Consider the following 21,236-nt stretch of genomic DNA (forward strand, 5'->3'; position numbering starts at 1 on the left):
TTTATGCAACGCACGTTGTACTTTACTTTAGGTACCATGAAAAAGAATTTCAGAAACCAGTTTTTGAGATTCGAAGCGGTGATTTAGTTTGGGATGCGTTTTAATATGGCTTAACACATTTGTAGCCGTATTGTTTGAATTTAACGAACTCCTTATCTTAAAAGTTGAATATCTCCGCAACGACGCATATTGCATTTTGAGAGTAGGTGATTCTTATGTAAAATTTTCCGCTGAATGCATTGGTGACATCAAATTAAAAAAAAAATGGGGGTGTTTTGAGATAAACGAAGTTTTAGTTTTTAAACGTAAAAATATCAATATTGGCAACACTGTTCGCAAATCTGATGATGCCATTCGATTGTAAATTTAATAACCTTTTCAAAGAGTGTCTAAAATTGCCTGTAGCTTTCACGATCTCTGAGATATGATGTTTTTCTAAAACATCGAAAATGATTTTTTGTCAAAAAATACAAAAATGAAGGGCCTCGCAATTGGAGGGGGGTTGTCCGATTGACCTAAAAACTCTGGATTTTTCAGTTACGACCTAAAACAAGCCATTTTATTCATTTTGAAGCGAATCGGAGAGGGTCGTTGCATTTACCTGATCACTTGACATGGAATGACCCTAATGTAAAATGTTCTCTAAATAATAGAAAGTACTTCAATTAGGTCCAACAATTTAATGAAAAATCTTTAACAATACTGTAAATAAATAAATGTAACATTTATCAACACCAGATCTAATACGCTTCGCTAGGCGAAAAGAATCTGCCGTCGGCAACTTATCGAATCTGAACTTACTGATCCCATATAGCCAAGCGGCTGTGCGATGTTACCGGCGCGCGGCCGTCGCAGTGACAGTTTTCCCGCGCCTCCCGGTCGCCGTACACGCCGGAGACAATATTTGTCACAAATTCCTGACAGTGTCCCGTTCGTGAAGACGCATCGCGGCGCTCGTCGGCTGTGGATGACGATGCTCAGTGAGCGCAACTTTCTCAGTACTGCGTCAGTCGTGTTTGCGTTAGGACGTTCCCGATCCCGGTTTCGATCGTTTCGATATAGTGGGTTTCGTGCGGTGTACGCTTGGTAGCATTTGATGGTGTTTGGAGGATCAGTTTAGTTCACGCTTCGAGAAGAGTGCTGCATGTGATTAGTGGTGTCCTACTCGTTATGTTTTGGTGGTGACTCGCATAGCAGAGCCGTTTTGGCCAACACTTGCGGTGTATATAAAAAGTGCTGAAACGCAGGCCGCCGTCGTTCCGCGCCACCCAATTTGCGCGGAGGAGTCGCGTGTGAGTGGTTTATTTTTTCGAACACCGCGTGCTCTGGCAGTTCTTTTGTTTTATTGTCGCTGATATGACTTTTTCGCTTGTTTTTGAACGTCGGCTCACGCTCAGTGTTTTGTCTAAAATTGGTATAAAATAAGACTGTTATACTTGATAAACGATTTGAAAACGTGGTAAAGAATACTGTTTTTGTTTGAAGACTTATAATAAATCGACGAAATAAAAATGGCCAGTTATTATACTGACTCAATCTATGCATTTAATTCCCAGCTCACGAACGATTGATTTGAAAAAATTTTATTGCTCATTGTTATTCGTTCTCCGAAAGAATGTTCGACGATTTCCTTGATAGCTTTTGCCGGTTAGAGTACCGAATAACGCAATGCAGATGGGTGCCTTTGGAGTGCCATTCGGCGTTATCAATTCAAGCGGCAGCAAGTTGCTAGTGTGCTTACTGTGTGAATACGACGCTTGATTAATTAATCAATTGAGGGAAGAAGTATGTTGTTGATTCAATCGGATGCACTGTGCGGCAACGTTTGAATATATGTATGCTGATAGTCAGATTGATGGAGACTAGAAGAAAACGAGTTTAGTGCCACCGGAACTGCCCATAAAGTGTGAAATTGTTTACGTTCCTAAAAACCAAATATCTTTTGTTTTTCCCATTCTGTTCGTCTATTAGTAGTACAATATAAATAGAATTAATAAGACGTTAACATCTGAGAGATATTTACGAATGTTGATAACACCTAGAATTAAACAATTGATGCTTATGGAACTAGTAAAATTAAACAAGATGTGAAACCAGTTAAGTAACGAGAACGCACACAAAACAAAATGTTCGAATATTATTGCAAAATACAGTTCAAAACATCAGGGTACTGAGGCACAAGCAATGTTTTAATATTAAAATTCATCATGTATTACGATTCGATTCGATACGATTCGATTAGATTCGATACAGTTCTGATCAAATTACTTTCAATCGAAATGATCAACATAGGTTACAAAATATCCTTCGAAGGTATGTTTTGTGAAAAGGTTTGGAGGTTAAAGCTATGTGAAATTCACCATAGTGCTCCTATCATAACAAAACTCGGAAACAAGCAATCAACTGCAAATGTGTTCGCAATTGGCTAGGTAAAACACAAGGAAACCGCCTAGTTTTATCAATCCAAGTTTGTCTTTACGTATGTTCAAGTTAATTTGATCAAAATCACTCCAGGATGAAGTTCTAGCGTACGGCTAGGATGCGAAAAAGTGTGTTTTTTCAAAATCTGTCAGAATAAATGGTGAACGAAATCGTTTTGTGATTAGAAAATATTATTCATCCTCAAATAATGTTGCTGATGAGAATCTCAAACAAATTGAAAGCTAGTAAGCCCAGCAAAGGACATGTATTTATCAGATTACTTCAGTGTGGCGAGTTATCTTTGCAGCTCTGTGCAACCTATACCAATCAGTTATCTTTGTGACTTAACAGGTGTTCGATTGAAAGAAGACCGCGTTATGTGTGTGTACTTTCCTTTATGTTACCACCAAAATCAACTACTATTTACGTTCGTTTTGGAAATGTTATATATTTGATCTCCATGTAAAATCCGCAGAGCTGTGGGATAGTAATACAAATCAACTCTTATTCACAGTTTCGATGCTATTTTTTCTATAATAGCAGTAATAGGGTTAGGGTTTGGCTTTCAACAGGCACCTACTATCTAAAAAGCTGCAAAAAATGTAAGAGGTTGTTTCTAAGACACGACCTAAGAACCGACGTAGAGCTAAGCACACTATTAACAAATGCATTGTAACGAGTGTTTCATGATTGAGAAGTGGTCTAAACTCGAAAAATCGTGATCGTTTTAGATTTGACTGTAAAATATTGATTTTATGTACCCAGCAATCTGTGCACCGTGAACTAGTACTTTGTGTCGCAGGTAGATAGTACCATGGATGTAACTCCACTAATTTTCGCGCCGTGTCGATGCAATATCTATCGAATTTTTCTGTGTTCAACTTTCTACCAGATGCAACAACTTGAAGGATTAATATCCGTCTAATTTCCGGAAGGTAATAGGACGGGTGCTTGACCGGTTTTATCGATCGGAGAGCTTCGATAGAACTGAGGCTGTCCGAAAAGATGAAGTAATTACCTGGTGTCTTGAGCTCGATAATTCGCAGCGAATTGTGTATGGCAGCTAATTCAGCTACGTATATGGAGCAAGGTTGTGCCAGTTTGCGGGATATGCGATGATCCGTGTTGAAAATGCCATATCCGGATTGTCCATCCATCACAGATCCGTCCGTGAAAAAGGAATTCTGTCCTGGACGGTGGCCGAATTTTGCCGAAAATATTGATGGCGCAACTGTTGGTTTAAGGTGTTCGGGAATTCCATGGATTTCTTGTTTCATCGTCAAATCAAATGCAACAGAACGATTGTCTAGCGATGTTGAAATCTCACGGGATGGAGCAACAACCGAAGGGTTTCTCTCCATGGACATGAACCGCTGGTATACTGACATACAGGGTTTCTGAACAACTTCCAAACATTTCTCATAGTTCGCAATAAGCATTGGATTTGCTATTTCCGATCTAATGAGGAAACGAAAAGCCAACTCAAACAGCCTTTCTTTGAGTGGTAGTATTCCAGCTATGACCTCTAGGGACATGGTATGTGTCGACTGCATGCAGCCTAGAGCGATACGCAAACAACGGTATCGTATCCTCTCTAGCTTCAGCATGTGTGAAGCTGCGACACCTCTGAAGCATATGCTGCCGTATTCTATAATCGGCAGAATCGTGGTTCGGTAGAGTCGTATCAAATCCTCTGGATGAGCTCCCCATGATGTTCCTGTTACCATCCGAAGAAAATTGATTCTTGGTTGGCATCTTTCCTTCAGGTAATTGACATGTTTCTCCCATGTGCACTTAGAGTCATACCCTCCGAGATATTTAAAGCTAGGTGACTGAGTGTGGGTCTTCCGGACAGAACTAGCTCCAAACGGGGTGGTGGTCTCTTTTTTAAAAGACTACCATCTCCGTTTTTTGAGCGAGAATTCAATTCCAAGACAACTGGCTCAACCGGTCAGATTATCTAGCGTATTTTGCAGGCTGTTTTTCATGTCTACAGCCAAAGACGCAGTGGCTGATATTACGCAGTCGTCAGCTAACTGGCGCATTGTGCAGCCGTCCGTCAAGCATGTGTCAATGTCACTGATGTAGAAGTTGTACAACAGCGGACTCAGACAGGAGCCTTGGGGGAGACCCATGTAGCTCGTTCGTGTTATTGTTGAAGAACCGTGGTTGAAAAGTAAATGCTTTTCAGACAGCAGGTTGATCAGAAAGGACAAATTCTTAGTGATGGTTTACCAACAAACTATTCCTCTATAAGTTAATAAACACGGATTATTAAATGACCGCAGTTAAAATTATTTTTCTGGTTTTTGAAAACTCTTGAATGTATTTGTGGTAAGGTCACATTTATGAACTCTAAAACATAAATGATAAATAAATTGCCAGTGTGTTCAACTAGCATTGAAAAAAATAGTTGAAAAGGTTGTTCATAAGACACGACCACGAGGTTAGCGTAGAATAACGACAGTCTATTTCATGTCAATGTATATCTTGCCATAGGTTTGAAAATACGATCGATATTCTTTTATGTTAATTAATCCTGTTGAAGGAAAAATGAAAAGAAATTGTGTTAAATATAATGAAGTCATTTGATTGTGAAGTAGTTAAGATTTTTCTGCCACCTGCGCGTTATAATCTGTTGTCTAGCTGCTAAGCAGGTATTAGACGAAGCAAATAACTGCTATTTTTGGTACGGATTTTATTTTGTGCAAATAAAATTCGTGCCAAAAATAGCAAATATTTGCTTCGTCTAATGCTAGTCTTAGCTGTTATGGACAACTTAGTAGCTGAGGCCTGAAAATGGTAGAAACTGCTATCGAGGTAACAACCGAAGCGGCTATTCGTGGGTTCGAATCTTAGTAGCCATTTGGTTGTCAATGGACCTCAACATGGGTTTATTCTCAGGCTCTCTACTACATAACCTTCCTTCAAGCTGAATTCCATAGTATCCCTGCTCTGCCGTAATCTCGCAGACTAACGTAAGCGCCAAAATGGCCGATTTGTGTTTTTTGAGATTAAACGATAGAACACACCAAACCGGACATATAGGCACCGAAATTTTACCAAAAGTGTAAAAAATAGCGTCATTAATTCACGAAAACGCAATGACGTAACCGCCATTTCTACTCAACGTGACGTATATCCAACCCAACTACGTGTGTGATGTTCTTATTGCATTCAACGACTCGCAAATAAACCAAATTTGGCCTGTAGACGCTTATAGGAGCAGGAAATATTTCTATGGTGGTACGACACCTCTCTCTTCTCTGCAAGAGAAGGGTTCCGTCCAAGTAAAACACCTATTTGAAACAATATTTCCGGAAAATAGCTTAAAATGATCCAAATGATGCCCAGGAGCCAAGAATTGCCCCCAGAGACTATTTTGAATTCTAAGATGGCAACTTCTGGTTTCCTAATAACAGACCAAAATGGCCAAATACCACCTATTATGAGAATTCCCGCAATCAGAATGATACGCTGAGGCCAGAAATTAAGCCTTTTTGGAATCCAAGATGACGACTTCTGCTTTCTGGAAAACAAACCAAAATTATCGAATACCACTCAATATGGATCTTTCCCAAATCGGGGTGATGAACAGAAGCCTACAATTGACCCCAGAGAAGACCGTGTTAGTCTCCGACCACGGATTCAGCTTAGCGGGTATGAATTCGAGGAAGTTGGCAAAGTGCGTGCACCTAGGCTAACTGGTGATTACCGAGAACGACATTAGCAGAGAAATTCGTCGAGGTCCTATGGTGGATAATCGTGCCTTTTTTGGACTCCGGAGGACGCACTGCTCGAATAAAATTTGCCGCGGAACGCAGTTGACTATCTACAAAACTTTGATCATACTGTAGCTCTCTAAGGCCACGAAGCTTGGTCCATGCTCGTGAACAACTAAAGCGCACTTAATTTTTGTGCGGAAGAAGTGCAGATGTAAGATGGCAGAGGCCACGAATGCTATTATATTCCAAACCAAATTCATTTCCTAAAAAGTATTTTTGAAACGCGATATTTCTCAAACATATGTTCGGCAATGTTTTGTGATTATATTAATGCATTATGTACAGATCAGATTGTTGAAATTCGTCCTAACACTCATTATACAAACGATTTTGGAAAAAGATTCGTACTGAAAATTTTACTCGCTGTCGCATACGTCAGTCTACGAGATTACGGCAGTGCTGACTTTCATCCTAACACAAATAAATCCCTCTTATAATAAAACTAGTTGGCCCGTAGTGGCTAGCCACTTTCTGGACTATTAAAAGTTGGTATTTAATCTAAAATGATGAATTATTTTTTTGAAATATCGAGTTGCAGTTCAAGATGTAACTATGACACTATCGACAACTCGATGCAGATGGCCAGCGCTGGTTTAAAACTTAATTAATTATCTAAACTGCGATAAATTCTTCGTTCAGTTGTCATGAAAACGTGTGGATTGATTGCTTACTCGAAAACGAATCTGCATCTCGCTTTTTATACGGATCCACTGCACAGCTGTTTTCTCCAATACCTAAAGAATTTTTCTCCATTAATTGATTATTTTAGAAAAATTGTTTTCTAACGATTTAATTTTTTTCAAATTTCATAACATGAATAATAGTTGATTTTCTCAATTGTTTGATGTGACATATGTTATTTTCGAACTAAACTTACAAAATAACTAAAAATTAATGTGATTGAAAAAAAATTTTACAACAATTTACAAAAACCATTGCTCAAAAAAAAATATTGGATTGCTTAAAAAATATAAACACATGCAAAAATTTGTCTCTGCAATTTGTTATTAACAATAGCAAAGCTTGAAATAACGAAGTACTGTCCTCTTTTAATCATTGATAGGTAGTTCAAACCCCTCTCTAATACTCCGACATAACTTCACACATGATAAATGACGCACATGAAACATCTGTCATCTGTCAACAATCCTCATCCCATCACCGAAATTGAAAATTTTATGTCGATATTCCAAAATATCTTAAATCAAAATAGTTGATCAGATTTTACATAATATTTAAAAATAATGACCAATAGCTTAACCCGATCCCGGCGGAGAGAAATCAGTTTTTATCTCAAAAAATTATCTTCAAACTCTTATTACTCATCAACTATATACACAATTAACACAAATCAATCTGTTCTCTAAACTTACTGAATAATTTCATCGTGAAAATTTTCAAGTATAATTGTTGAACTTGAATCAAAGTTTGAATGTCACCCGTCGGGAATGGGTTTATATTATATTCTAATTTTTTTTGAAACAGCTAATATTTTCACGTATCAGGAAAATAATTATCCCTTTCTCCGTACATCTTGAACGTCGTAGTGTACTTAAAGAATTAAATTGGGGTACAATATGTGCAGCATGTCTTGTGTAGGTTAAATGTCTTTTCTATAAAAAAAAAAAAGAAAAAAATTGTATCGCGTTATCTTCAAGTACAACTTCTCGAGAACATTTTTGTAAATTTTGCTAGAGCTTTGAGTAATAGGAAGAAAGTTGAATAGATTTCAAGTGCGGGTTGTTACGCGCCATAAGCTAAAATTGAAACTCGATATGGTGTTTTGCATAAAACGGCTTTGCCGAGCTACAGCCGGTTTTCTTCAATTTTTTATAAATGTTCGTTATTAACGTCTTTGGTCATAATTGATTTTTTAAGAAGCAAATAATTTTTTTGCTATCGAATAACTGTTCTATTGAAAAATTACTATTTCAATGCATATAGAAATTGCTATACACTTAACGAAAATCCTAACTGCTTACTTTCTCGCGCAAAATCCCCATTTCGCGTTTTTAATCCCTATCATGTTCCTGACTTTTTCATAGTCTATCCTCAATGAATTACAACTGGTACAGCCTAATTCCATCACTTGACAACCTAATTTTGATGGCAATGCCATGACATTTCAGAACTTATTGGACATGCGATTATGAAGTAACATTCATAATCAACTGGTTTGGCTAACTTTAGATTTCATTTACCTGCTTGATATTTTTGATACTATGTCTTTCTTACATCTTAAAATTGCCTTCCGCCCTTTATTACGTTTTTGGCGGTTTTTGACGATGCACCTGCATCAGAACCTATAGCCATGTGCTAATTTAACACGTGTTCCGAATAAGAGTTAAGACGCAGTTAGCTTTGATTTCCTTACGACTGACTTCATACCAAGCGAGAGGAGGTGAGTGGAGGACTAAAAGCAAAGGTAACTTGTAGTCAGAACAGGAATGTTTGCGTTGCTACACTTACAAAAATAACAAACTTTAGTGTACCTCAGGTTCAGAGTTTGCTTGGGAAAAAGGCAAATTGAGTAACTTTCGTTTGTCGTGCGCGTGACTGAAAGACAAGCAAACTATATATATTCCGATTGGTCTGAGTAACGTATAATAGTTCTCTTTAGGGAATTGTAATTATGGCGCGGTCTTGGCTAGAGGAACGAGGTTTCGATAAGAGCCCTTCCTCTTGACATGAAAAGTCCCTCTTAGAATTAACCTGGCCAGAGAGGAACGTTAGCTGTAGTCTCACTCCAGGGAATTGTAATTTGGCGATATTGGTAGAATAAAAAGAGGCTCGGTATAGTAGAGCAGTAACAAAAAAACAACTGGACAAGAGACAATCCACACGTCATGCTAGAGGCAATCCCTAATGAAGAGAAATTAGTTCCCTAGAGCCCCGAAATAATTTGATTGTGCGTGCAGTAGGTAAAATTTTTCTGCACCTCGTCAAAACATTGCGGATAGTGGTAAACCTCAATTTTATCAATTTTATTGGCATGTAGTCACTTTTGTTAACGCTATATTAAGGCTATCACCCTAAACTCACGACTACTGTACTGCCGCGCATAGCAAGTCAGTCCCATTTTTTTTCAGTAAAATTGAGTTATTACGCGTGAATGGTAGCAAACAATGCATAGTTTCGTAACAATTGATGAGCTCAACAACTTTGTCCTGAAAAACTGCTGGAAAACATCCAAACATGTTGTCCCATCTCGTAAGAAGCAATGTTATAAAATCATATAAAAACGCGTTTTTCTCGGCTTGCTGAAAATGCAGGTGGGACTGACATGCTATGCGCGGCAGTGTAGTATTCAGATGTTGAAAACTCATTTTTTCTACCAAAATTAAAAAAACGGTTTGTTTTTGTTTTCACAACGGTGCTTCCCACAAAGATGGGAGATTCAAAATCTAACGCTGTAGAAGGTCCTGTTTACTCTGTTGCAATCCCTTGCATATACCACTCCTGCTGTCCGCTGCAACCCACTGCAGGACCATCTTAGTGGCCATCTACTAGTAAACTGATTGGTTTGAGCAGAAGCAGGCTCTCATAAAGTCCAAAGAGTGCATCCTTGATTAACTAAGTGAGCAATTCCACAAAGATGAGCAACCAATTTAATCGACCATTTTTGATTTGGATGGAACTTTGCATTTAAAAATGCTATTTTGGGAAGGTATTGATGATTACAAATATTTTTGAGCTATAACACTTTGTTTGATCGGTGTGTAATAATTTCGTCTAAAAAAAAAGATATTGGGTAATCATTCCATTATTCATCTCAACAATTAGGTACACCTACATTCAATATATTTCTCTCATTTGTCCTATTTACCGTCAAATTTCTTCAAATTCTGAAGGTAAATCTATTTGCTTCTCGATTTTGTCAAGTGGTTGAAAGTTTTACGTTGAAAATATGGTAAAATTTGTCGATAAATTGATCAAAAAGGCGTAATGAGATGCAGATAGGTACTGAGTTTAATATAGGAGCTATTACCCTAGGTACACTCTAGAAAAATATAGTTATAGTAATTGGTTGTAATTGAATAGGGGCCCCTAACGGTGTGCTTTTGCATTTATTATATACTTTACTCGTCGAATTAGATTAGCAGAAACAATTCAGTTCTCAGAATACAGCTGCACAATTTCTAAAGCATTTAGTGTTTGCTGCAAATAATAGTTTGGACGTAAAATTCTGTCTCTACCGTCGTTTGTAGGGATTTAAAATGAAAATTTATCATCGGAACTTACAACGAAATTTTTCCAGTTTCAAATCATTACTTGGTTATTTTTGCTCAGTTTTCCTTCCCAACGAAATTCATAGAAACCAGCAACACGGACAAAGCTGAGCGGACAAAGTTATTGGGCACCTCGATGGCAACGTGACATGTTTTCCTACGTAACGCAAGGTTTTTTAGTCATCGAATAAGGTTAGTGTTGAAGCTTAAAAGTAGGAAACTTAAACTCTTACCTGGCTATTTGGCCCGGAGTCGGACTTGTACTGGTGCTGTTTCAGTTTATTATTCGAACTAATAAAAATCGCAGTGTAACGTTTAGAACATCATTTCGTAATAAACCTGGAGAGCCAGGATCATTTTTTTGTTTACTATCGTTTTTGACAGTGTTGTGCGGAACGTATGAAAATATCGTTCCGCGTTCCACTGAACTGAAAAATGAAGGGTTGTGCAAGCCTTCTATAAACGAAGGGGTAACTACACCACTAAGATGTTATAGTACTACTAACAATGCGATTTTGTCAGCCTGGGTTTAATGGTTTCCGGACGGCTCGGTTACTAGATCCTCTGCGAGCAATGGTTTTGACGATTGGTGACCTGCATGACATAAATCCAGAGTTAAGTCGCTAGATAAACTACGTACATGCAAGCGTTTTTTTTTTAAATACGCGATAGTAAGATTGGTATTATATTTTTGGTAGGTATCCGGATGGCAGAATTTTTCTTGAACTTTTATGGCTGGCAAATAAATATTTGGCGATTCCCGGTAGATACGTATCTCAGCGTGGTCCAGTATAACTTGAATAATACAATCTGCCGACATCCAAATATGACTGAAGACAATTTGACACATATATACTTTTAGCCAGTAATGCAATAAAACCATTAATCGTGCGGGTCAATTAACGTATATAAAATTAAATAAAACAGTTGTTTCTTGTTTTTACCATAAAAAAATTAATTTATTCAGTGTTTTCTGGAAAAAAAGGTTGCCACGTAATTCTGAATACTTTCTTTTTTGCCACCGGCGATTTTTTTTTGCTGCGAATTACCACTGTCTCTAATCACTATCACCTACATTTGAATTGTATACCAAAATAAATGTTAATTTCATTTATTCAATTTTTATTTGGTTTAAAATCATTTTCATCCAGCTGAACATATCACATGTAATCACTATGAAAATGCAACAACGCAGGTAATACAGCAAACAGCCTTAAGTAATTCTACACCAATCTCACGGTCCTGTCTTGCGTATAAGCTGCCGGTACTCGGATAACTGTTCCATAATGAAAAACAACATGTCGAGAAAACGGCGACTCAATATTATCCGTGAATTTTCGGATTTCCAGCAATTACATCCAGAACCAACGACCATAACAGTTTCATGGCAGCAGAAATTTATCGTTGAGAACAAAAAACCATGGATGGTTTTACGTTATATAACTTGAAAAAAAAAAAAGACAAAATGGGACAAAATATGCGGGTACATTTCGAAAGTACTCGCATATTTTGTCCCATCACATATAAATTCAACCAGCAACCGGCTGTATCATTGGCAACATAGACAACACTAGTCTAGTTAATTAAATGACATACTTCTATACGCCTAAAATAATCCGATATACACTAATCTGGAGTAAAATTATATGTGCAACTACTACCTTTTCAGTGATTTACATGTTTGGAAAACATGATTTTTAATAGTTTTTTATCACGTTTCTTTCCGCTACTTTCGACCTGCAATCATCTTACGTTCGCAGGAAATGGATATCACTAGAAGGCTTTCAATGGGGTGACACGAAATTGTTTAGGTGCTCAGTATAAGTAAAAATTCGCTTTTTCAAAATATTGTGAAAACATATTTCTTATTACCGCTCTTAAGGTTAAAAATGGCAAGTGTACATGAAAATTTTTCGCTTTTCTAGAATGGGCGTTAACCATGCGCACGGCGCCAAAATGCCTAATAATGAACTTTAATTGGACAGACTATAAAGTAGTGTCACAAAGAGTTAAGTTTAACTTATCGGTCATACTGGACAAAGTAAGTGAGCGAGAGTTGATGGAAATTAATGAAACAGAATAAAGGCTGTAACTACCGCCGGACGTTGATGAACAGTTTATGCATATTTCCGTTGTCGTTTCAACAGCAGTGTCGTTAGTTAATTCATGCGTCTCATTAAAAGCATGCAACGCCGGCTTGTTTTGCTAGGCGGCTTAGTCGCGATTTCTTTATGCTGGAGTACGGGTTCTCTGGACACCGACGATGAATACATGTCAACGCAGCCGCCTCCGCATAGTATTTCTGGTGAGTAAATTTCAAATGTCTATAATATTTCAAAAAGAATAATGTTTAAGCGTTCTAGGTTATGTAACCCTTCAACAACAGAAAACAAACCTTCAATGATTGGCTACAACTGATTTAAATCGAGCATAATCACACTGTCTCACACATCCACCACATTCTAAATGTGCGAACGTTGACACTTATATCTCACATTCAGATACCATACAAGAAGAAAATAACGCGAAACAAATATCATTGCTAATTAGTCCCAGACTATTACCGCCCGAAACGAACTAGAAGCGCGACCGTCCGCGAATCTACTCAAAAAAAGAAAAAAAAAAATCGCATGCGTTGCTGTCTGTCTGTCTGTCTGTCTGTCCGGGGCCTGTTTTGGCAGGCAGCGCACCTGTCTCCGGCAGGGCGCGCTGCTACTGACGACAACGTCAATTATATTCTACGCTAGAGATGAAGTTTTAATGAAATGTAAAAGACTCGTACATCATCACCGCCGGACCCAAACGCCCGACCCAGGCTACAAACACTCTATTGGCTGCGGCTTGCGCTTGCAGAGTTGCAGTTGACCGTCACGTCCCATTCACTATTGCTGTGACTGGTGGTCCTGGAGGTTAACACTGCTGCAAAACTTTTGCACAGCAACGTAGGCACGTACGTACGGAGGTTTGTGCGGTTTGTTGATTATTCTGACATTTTAATTAAATCAACAGAGGTGAAGAATTGAACCAGATTGTGAAGTAGTTTTCTATTTGGAGCTAGCAGAATAATGATGATGCTGCTCTAGTAGGTGTCTGCACTCGACTTGACGTTTCAAAAACTGGTTGAATGCCTGAGGTTTAATATGAGGACGTATGATGATATATGTTCCTGATAGAATTTATTTCAGTTGAGCTTGAATAATTTTAGGATATATAGGGTTAGGAACGTTTTAATCAGAGGCCTGCTTTTATCATCAGTTGAAGAAAATAGGCCCTAAGCTTTCAAATTTTGATAAAAATAATCTACCTTGATTGGGAGAGAAAAGTCTTCACTCTTTCTTTATTTATAAAATTTTTATTTAAAAAATATATTACTGTTCGGATAACTACATATAGACTCTGCGGGCTTTGTTCATTCCGTTTGCAATTTAATAAATAATTTCCGTTATATTTGTTCAGTATCCGAATAAAATTAGCTCCTGCAATTATACCGACAGCTTCCTTGCGGTACCGGTGGGGGAATGTTATTTGACTGTGGCTGGTTATAAGCCGGAACGCCATGAGGTGGGCTAGGTTCAATCGGTTGTTGTTTACCAACAATAAGAGTAGCTGCGTCCCGCAGTAAATCTGCGGTAAGACCCTTTACTCCCAGTTGTTCCACACAACTGGTGGCACGGAAGACACGGCTGCATTCGTCACAGTTCTCCCGTAACGCGTTTTCAACACATGCCTTGGTCTTATCGCTTGTAATTTCCGCATCTGGACTAGCATAATTACGGATGTAGACACGAGTTAGATTCAATCCAAGCCCAGGTTCGTACAATCCTTCAGCGATGTATTGGCAACGATAGAGGCACTTAGTTTCTGGCACGTCTGGGAATACACCTCTGCTGAATTGCTCTAGGAGTTGTTTAGGAGTCCGCAAATAATTGATACAATCAACGGCCGCTTGAATCGCATTCAGACGCCTCAGAGGAATATACTCCTGGGAGCATTTCAGATTACCCCATTGCTGGTAGTAGCAGAGGAAAGTTTCGTACGCTTTCGAACAATCATCCTGGCAGAGCGCTATTTTCGCGTTGATGCACTCTCTCGTACGTCTAGCATAGCAAGTATCGTCGGCCGCAGGTTGGAAATAACTCTCTATGACCGGACCTAGAACTCCTGTTGTTTCATTCCACCATCCAGAGTTCACACCGGCACAACGAATCAAGCACCTCAGGTCCTTATCCTGCGTGAGGTAATTAGTCGCAACTAGGCGGTTTACAGCATCCTTGGGTTGATTTAAATACTGCGCGCATTCGTTCAACGATTGTCGCAAAGACTTCAACTGGTAGGCAAACTGCAGTTTTTCTTCACTTGGGGCGGGTATCATGGGCATGTTGTACTGACCCAACACCATCGTCGCACTAGCGACAATTAGTAAACTCGAAATTATATTCATAGTGACTTGCTTACTTAACTTAATTGAGTTGAAAGTAAAAGTACTACTGATATGTTGAGTTTTTGCTCGGCAGTTTATATATAGTAAATCGGAGAGGATGCACCGCAAAATTGTGTCTGCCCTAACCGGTGTAACGGAGGTTGTCGGTAAAAACAATTAGGAGAAAAGTGTACACTGAACATGCTCAAGCGGCGAAACCACTTGGCCTGCAGCACTTTTGCTGCACTTCTGCATAAAGGTGTGAGGGTTTACAGCGCGTGATGAATGGAGCAACAATCGTTTCAGATGGAACGTTTCCTACGAATCTCGTACGTTCGAGATTGGGCGATTCGGCACATTTCTGGAACTAATTATTATTACTAACTAATTACATATTATACAATACACAGTAATAGCGAATCAAATGTTCAAAAAGAATAAAGCTAGTTTCCAAACTTTGCGTACAAGTTTGTTCCGAAACTATTGGAAAAACGTTCTATCTCTTGGATTAGACTAATTGATATCACTTTAGAAAAAGTGCAAATGCAAACTAAGAAAATATCGAGAGTTCTTATTTTTAAAGTTTTCCACCGTTTTAAATCAAGACCTTTCTCCATCCAGACGATTTTAAATTTATTTAGAGTAACATTCGAAAAGAGCTGGAGATATTGTACCTTTTTAATAAAACAATAAATTAAATAATTACAAGAGATAGAGTAAAGTTGTCAAGGGATAACTTACCAAGTAACACTCAAAACATGTTAGAAAATAAGTCCTAATGAAAGTAGTCATATAAAAGTACTACAAGCGCAATTGAAAACTTTTGTTGAAGTTGTTTTTTATCAATAATACAACCGCTTTTCGAAAACAAGCTCGTTTTTTCTGGTTTTGGATATGTTTATTAATAATATGAGTTCAACAAAGAATAAATATGTCTTTTCGTAAGACATCAGGCCCCCTGATAACAATACTATTCAGCAGCCAACGTAAAATTACTTGATCAAATTAATATGCAAGTTATTTGAACAATTCCTATATTTATTCGAGGCGGGTCAAAATGCGCGATGAGAAGATAAACAAAACGCTTCCAGTGCACACTGGGCCAGAAATGGAATCTAGCGGAACGAAATTAATAGCGCTCTTAGGGTTTAACGAATCGGTTTTCGATCTTCTACAAAGTTTCTTGGTATAGTTAGAGCGTCATTTTGGATGTTTGAATTGGTTCGGAATTTAGCCGCAAAGGTGGCGTTGCGATTCCAACTTCTTTCCCTTACACTCTAGAGCTTTGCGGTATTCGACAAGATTGTAGATCTCTAAATTCCATGAAACTTTACAGAATATACAAAATTTCCAACTCTTCAAGTTTCAGAGATATACGAGTTTTTGTAAAATTTCTCTGCCCAGCTTTACTAACGAAAACACGACGCATACTTTAACCGAAAACTATACTGATTCAGAAAATTGCATATTCTTTGGTGATTTTGATGTTTCGAATCACAAAACTATTACAAAAAACGTGAATCTCAAACAAATTCTTTAAAACTCGTGAGTTTCCAAAAAAATTAAAGAGAAAGAAATTTTGTTCCTGTTACAAAGTTACATAAAATTTTCTAATCTAAAACTTTGTCGAAAACTGCAAAGCTCTAGCGTGTAAGAATAAAAAGTTGGTGTCGCAGCGCCATCTCTGCCGCCAAATCGCGAACTAAACTGAGTGTCAAGTTGAAGTTCTTATTACACTGAAAAACTTTGCTAAAGACTGCACATAGGTTGGATAGAGCATCAAAGTGCTGGACCGTGTATTTCATGCAATAAATACATAGCAATTGTATTTTTATATGAAACCTATGAATATATTAAAACTTAAATATAACAAAATCACCAAAAAACACTTCTTTCAAATTTTCAGAAAATAAAGATTTTTTGATGGACTATTTTTAGAAAAAAAATCATGGTTTGCTAATACTTGCTACCCGCTGAGATATCTACTTCACAAAATTATGTATTTTTTTCAAATTTTGTGTATTACTTCTACTTAAGTACTTCAGATACTTCTGTACTCGGACGAAAACGACGTAATTATTCAATTTCTATCGAGAAGAAATTTGTAAGAAATTAATTCGGGTGAACTCATAAAATTATCACATAAAAACGTGAAATTCAGACAAATTTTACAGAAACTCGTAAATCTCTGAAACTTGAAAAGTTAGAAATTTTGTATATTTTGTAAAGTTTAGAGATCTATAATCTTGTCGAATACCGCAAAACTCTAGCGTGTAAGGAAAAGAAGTTGGCATCGCAACGCCACCTTTGCGGCTAAATTCCGAACCAATTCAAACATCCAAAATGACGCTCTAACTATACCAAGAAACTTTGTAGAAGATCGGAAACCGATTGGTTAAACCCTAAGAGCGCTATTAATTTCGTTCCGCTGGATTCCATTTCTGGCCCAGTGTGCAGTGTAACCAATATCACACTAATTTTTGTTATGGTATATCTAACAACGTTTTCTTGTTTTGTTATATTTTATGTTCAAACGACGGTGAAATTATGCGGAAATAATTTTGATATTCAACCGAAAGAAACAACTCACTTCGGAAGGTTGAATATTATTTTTTATTACCAATTCATGTTCAACTAAAACTACCACCGATAAAAACGATTGTCGATCTAGTTGCACTGCGTATAACAGAAGAAGTAATTAAAAAACTGTCATCTCAAATTTCTTCAAACTTAATTTTTTTGACAGATAATCAATTAACCTACAACTCTTCTTGACTTTTCACAATGAGTACTTTTAAAGAATTTTATTACAAAAGCATCTCCATATCCGTGAAATTTCCAACATGAATCAGTGTTCAAATAGTCATACTGAGCACAATGATGGTAGCGAAAATTCTTTGGTATACTGCCTTCTATAAGAGTAAACTAGATTGCATTTAAACGAGTTTGTTGATGCGATGAAAATGCTAAGTCACCTACTGTATATCTGGATGGTGGGCGATGCGATCAGGTATTACTCTATATGTAGGCTAGGAATATTATTTTACTAATAGATTTCGGTTTTTCCGTATGCACCAAATAACTGTTTTGTAAAAGGCAGCGTGTTCGAGGATTTATAGCATCTGGCGAGTTGAGAAAAAAAGTACAATCCACCTATTCAAGTAAAGTTTTTAATAATTAACACGTTTCTACAAAACAACGCAATACGAACCATCAGAGAACCAACTACAGTAAACCGAACTCGAATGGTTATTATTAGTACAAATATTAAAAAAAGAAAACGAAAACTATCTTCCTTTTTCTCATTCTAAAAATCATCACAATTATGTGGTTATGTAATCATTGGGGTGGGTTTTAATAAATCTATTTTACAAACCAAGTTTTTATGGTTCCATTTGGGGCCACAAACAATGCTAAACTTACTGGGAGTCGATTGGTTTTGTCTCCGCTTGGCGCTATGCATTTTGAATTTGTATGAAAATTTGCAGAGGAAAACCTACATTTTGCATTTATACATAAAAATGAAAAACCGATGTACGATGTTCATTCTTGGTTGTAGAGGTATCACTGTAAAACGAGAGTTCTGGTTAAAAAAGCAAACTTGAGCAACGGCAACAACTTCCAGGTTATTCCAAACAGAAAGAAAAAGTTGAGATTTAAAGAGGTCCCTCGGGGTTCAAACTCAAAAGGCATCGTTACTTGTAATACATTGATTTGTGCGTCTCTCATATTTCTAGAGTATGGAGGGATGTCAAACTATCATAAAAACATTTCTCGTACTCTAAAATCCTTATTTCCCAAATTTGCATTTGCTTGCTTAGTTCTCGAGCTATGTAGTTTGTGTTTATTTGTATGGGAGCCCTCTCCTTCAAAAGGTGGAGGGGTATCAAATCACCAAACAAACATGCCTCGCCCTCGAAAACCTCCTCATGGCAATTTTGGTTCCATTTTATTAATAAGTTCTCGAGTTATGTAAAAATTTGTGCATCATTCGTATGGAATTAGGGTCAAACTACTATATATTTTTTGCTTTCAAAATCCACCTCATGCCAAATTTGGTTCCATTTACTTGAATAATTCTCAGGTTATGCAGACATTTGTGATTCATTTGTATGAGAGCCCTCCCTTCTAGAGGAGGGAGGGGTCTCAAACAAACATTAAACCCCTCCTCGGACTCAAAAATCTCTAAATACAAATTTTTATGCCGATTCGCTGAACCTTTCTTTAGTTAGAAAAAGAAGAAGACAGATGTCTGTTGACTTTCTAATCTAAAGAACAACTCATAAAATGTTTTCACGGGTTCTCCTGATTATGTGTTTTTCACTTTTTAACTTTATTTAGTTTTTTTCTCTTGGTTGCATATTTACCGCTTTTTTTGTTTTATATTGTTTTATTCTACGGTAAGACTTAATTCAAAATAATATTATTTTAATTTTCCTCGCTCCTGACATAACGAATCGCTATCCATTGTTTCCTTTTTCTTTTTATTCCACATAGTGCGATGCTTTCTTACACACGTAAAAATTTCCGTGAAACACGATAGGACTATCAAATTTAAAATGAAAGAAAAATGCAATTTTAATTTTAAAATACAAAAATCATCCATCTGGCAGCACTTCCGGTTAAAAGTTTTATATTTTTTCTGAATTCCTTGGTTTATTTCCTTCAAAAATTAACTGTCAGTCCAACGTCTACAAATAGTAAGAAAAAAGAAAAATGTGTTTTCAAACAAAAATGCGTAAATTTGCAAAAAATAGGGGTCCTATCGATGGGTCCTAATCGACAAGAAAATTGGGGTTTTTCCAAAGTGACACTAGATAAATAATTCCACCAACTTTGAGCCAAATCCGTAATGATCGCGTTCAACAGTATGTACACTTCCTGTGGAATGATCCAATGAACATAAAAGAAAGGTGAGGAGGAAACTAACTAACACTTGTACGCGGCCCTATACTCCCCCCTCTGTCTATAGTTATTGCCAAATAGTGACGTAGCTATTCGGGTTTACCATTGAGTACGTCTAGTTGTTTACATTTGAAGCATTTAATAATACTAGAAAAATGCACTCTCCTCCTCACCTCTCTTTTATGCTCATTGGGAATGACCCATTTTCAAAAAACACGAATTTATCCACCTAGCGGTGAGACCTAGCATTTCTCATTCACACCTTATTATTCGTTGAAACAAATTTGCCAAAAAACTTCAAATTTTCGAATAAATTTACATCTTGATAATTTCTACTGAATTCATAGTTTACTTTGAATAATCAAATTAGGTAGCCAACAGCAAAATTATACAGTACATTTTGAACTAAACATTCTCACGCATAAGAACACACATTTACACATACAAACATGTATAGATATTAGAGTGCCAATGAGATGTATGAAAAAAAAAAACTGATTATTTCACTTAACGGTGAGACCCAGCCTTTCGCATTCGAACTTATTATTTGTTAAAATAGATTTACTCGAACGCTTCAATTTCCAGAAAAAATATACCTTGATAATTTTTGCTGGATTTATTTCCCACTCTAAATAACAAATTTTTGGAAGCCAACAGTGAAACTATACCGAAGATTCAAAACAAAACATTCAAACACATGTGAACATACATTAACACATGCAAATAAGATGAAGTAAATATGTTGCAAATATATGACGTGAATTTTTTTTATCATGGTATAATTGAAACGTCACTGTAGTCATATTTAGGTTGGACTCAATTATATATCATTCGATTAAATATCATTTTAGATTCGATTATTTATAGTAGGATTTTGTTGCTGTTTCAAATATAACATTCTTTTCACAACTTTTGAACCACGTATTCATCAGTTAACCCTTAACTAGTCCGTTAATCTGAAATGAATATTGTTCAAATCGGTTGTGTAGTTTCTGAGATAATGAAGTTTCGTGATTTTCACATTTTGATTAATAACGTGAAAACTAAACATCCGATTACAATAAAATTTGATAGGATTACATGAGGCAGCTAGACCTTCGATTTGAGAATGATTTTGTAAAAATCGGTCCAGCCATCTCTGAGAAATCATCGAGTGAGATTGAAAAGTTGCACACACACATACAGAAAATGCTCAACTCTCTGGACCACTTTTATACCTTCGGCTTTGCCAGTGATTGCTATACCTTTCTAGGAGAAAATCTAAAATAAAAAAAAATACTTAAATATGTAAAGAATGAAATATATCAAAAATAATCAAAAATAAATAAAAATAAAAATAATTAGTTAAAAAATAAATAAAGTTAAAAAAAATTATCAAGAGTAAAATATTTGTGGTGAAGAAATAGTGAAATAAAAGAAATAACTTTGAATTTCGTACACTTCAATTACGAGTAATACCGGAAACGTACAAATAGC

The 21,236-nt window shown here is 36.8% G+C and overlaps 1 protein-coding gene across 8 annotated transcripts in view; it reads left to right on the forward strand.

Annotated features, from left to right (window-relative positions):
- Window positions 1-987: 987 nt before the first annotated feature.
- The window catches only part of LOC129723437 (reversion-inducing cysteine-rich protein with Kazal motifs), a 43,299-nt gene continuing 23,050 nt past the window's right edge, over window positions 988-21,236 (forward strand). Inside the window, exons 1-2 of one of the 8 annotated variants that reach the window (XM_055677660.1) lie at window positions 988-1,292; window positions 12,361-12,740. In XM_055677660.1, coding sequence (XP_055533635.1) covers window positions 12,602-12,740 — 139 coding nt within the window. In that variant the 5' untranslated portion in view covers window positions 988-1,292; window positions 12,361-12,601. Of the gene's footprint in view, window positions 1,293-1,355; window positions 1,460-12,360; window positions 12,741-21,236 lie in introns of those variants that run through there. The other 7 variants (XM_055677664.1, XM_055677665.1, XM_055677667.1 and 4 more) reach the window with 7 other exon arrangements.

This window comes from Wyeomyia smithii, chromosome 2 (genome assembly GCF_029784165.1).
Source record: "Wyeomyia smithii strain HCP4-BCI-WySm-NY-G18 chromosome 2, ASM2978416v1, whole genome shotgun sequence".
NCBI lineage: Eukaryota > Metazoa > Arthropoda > Insecta > Diptera > Culicidae > Wyeomyia > Wyeomyia smithii.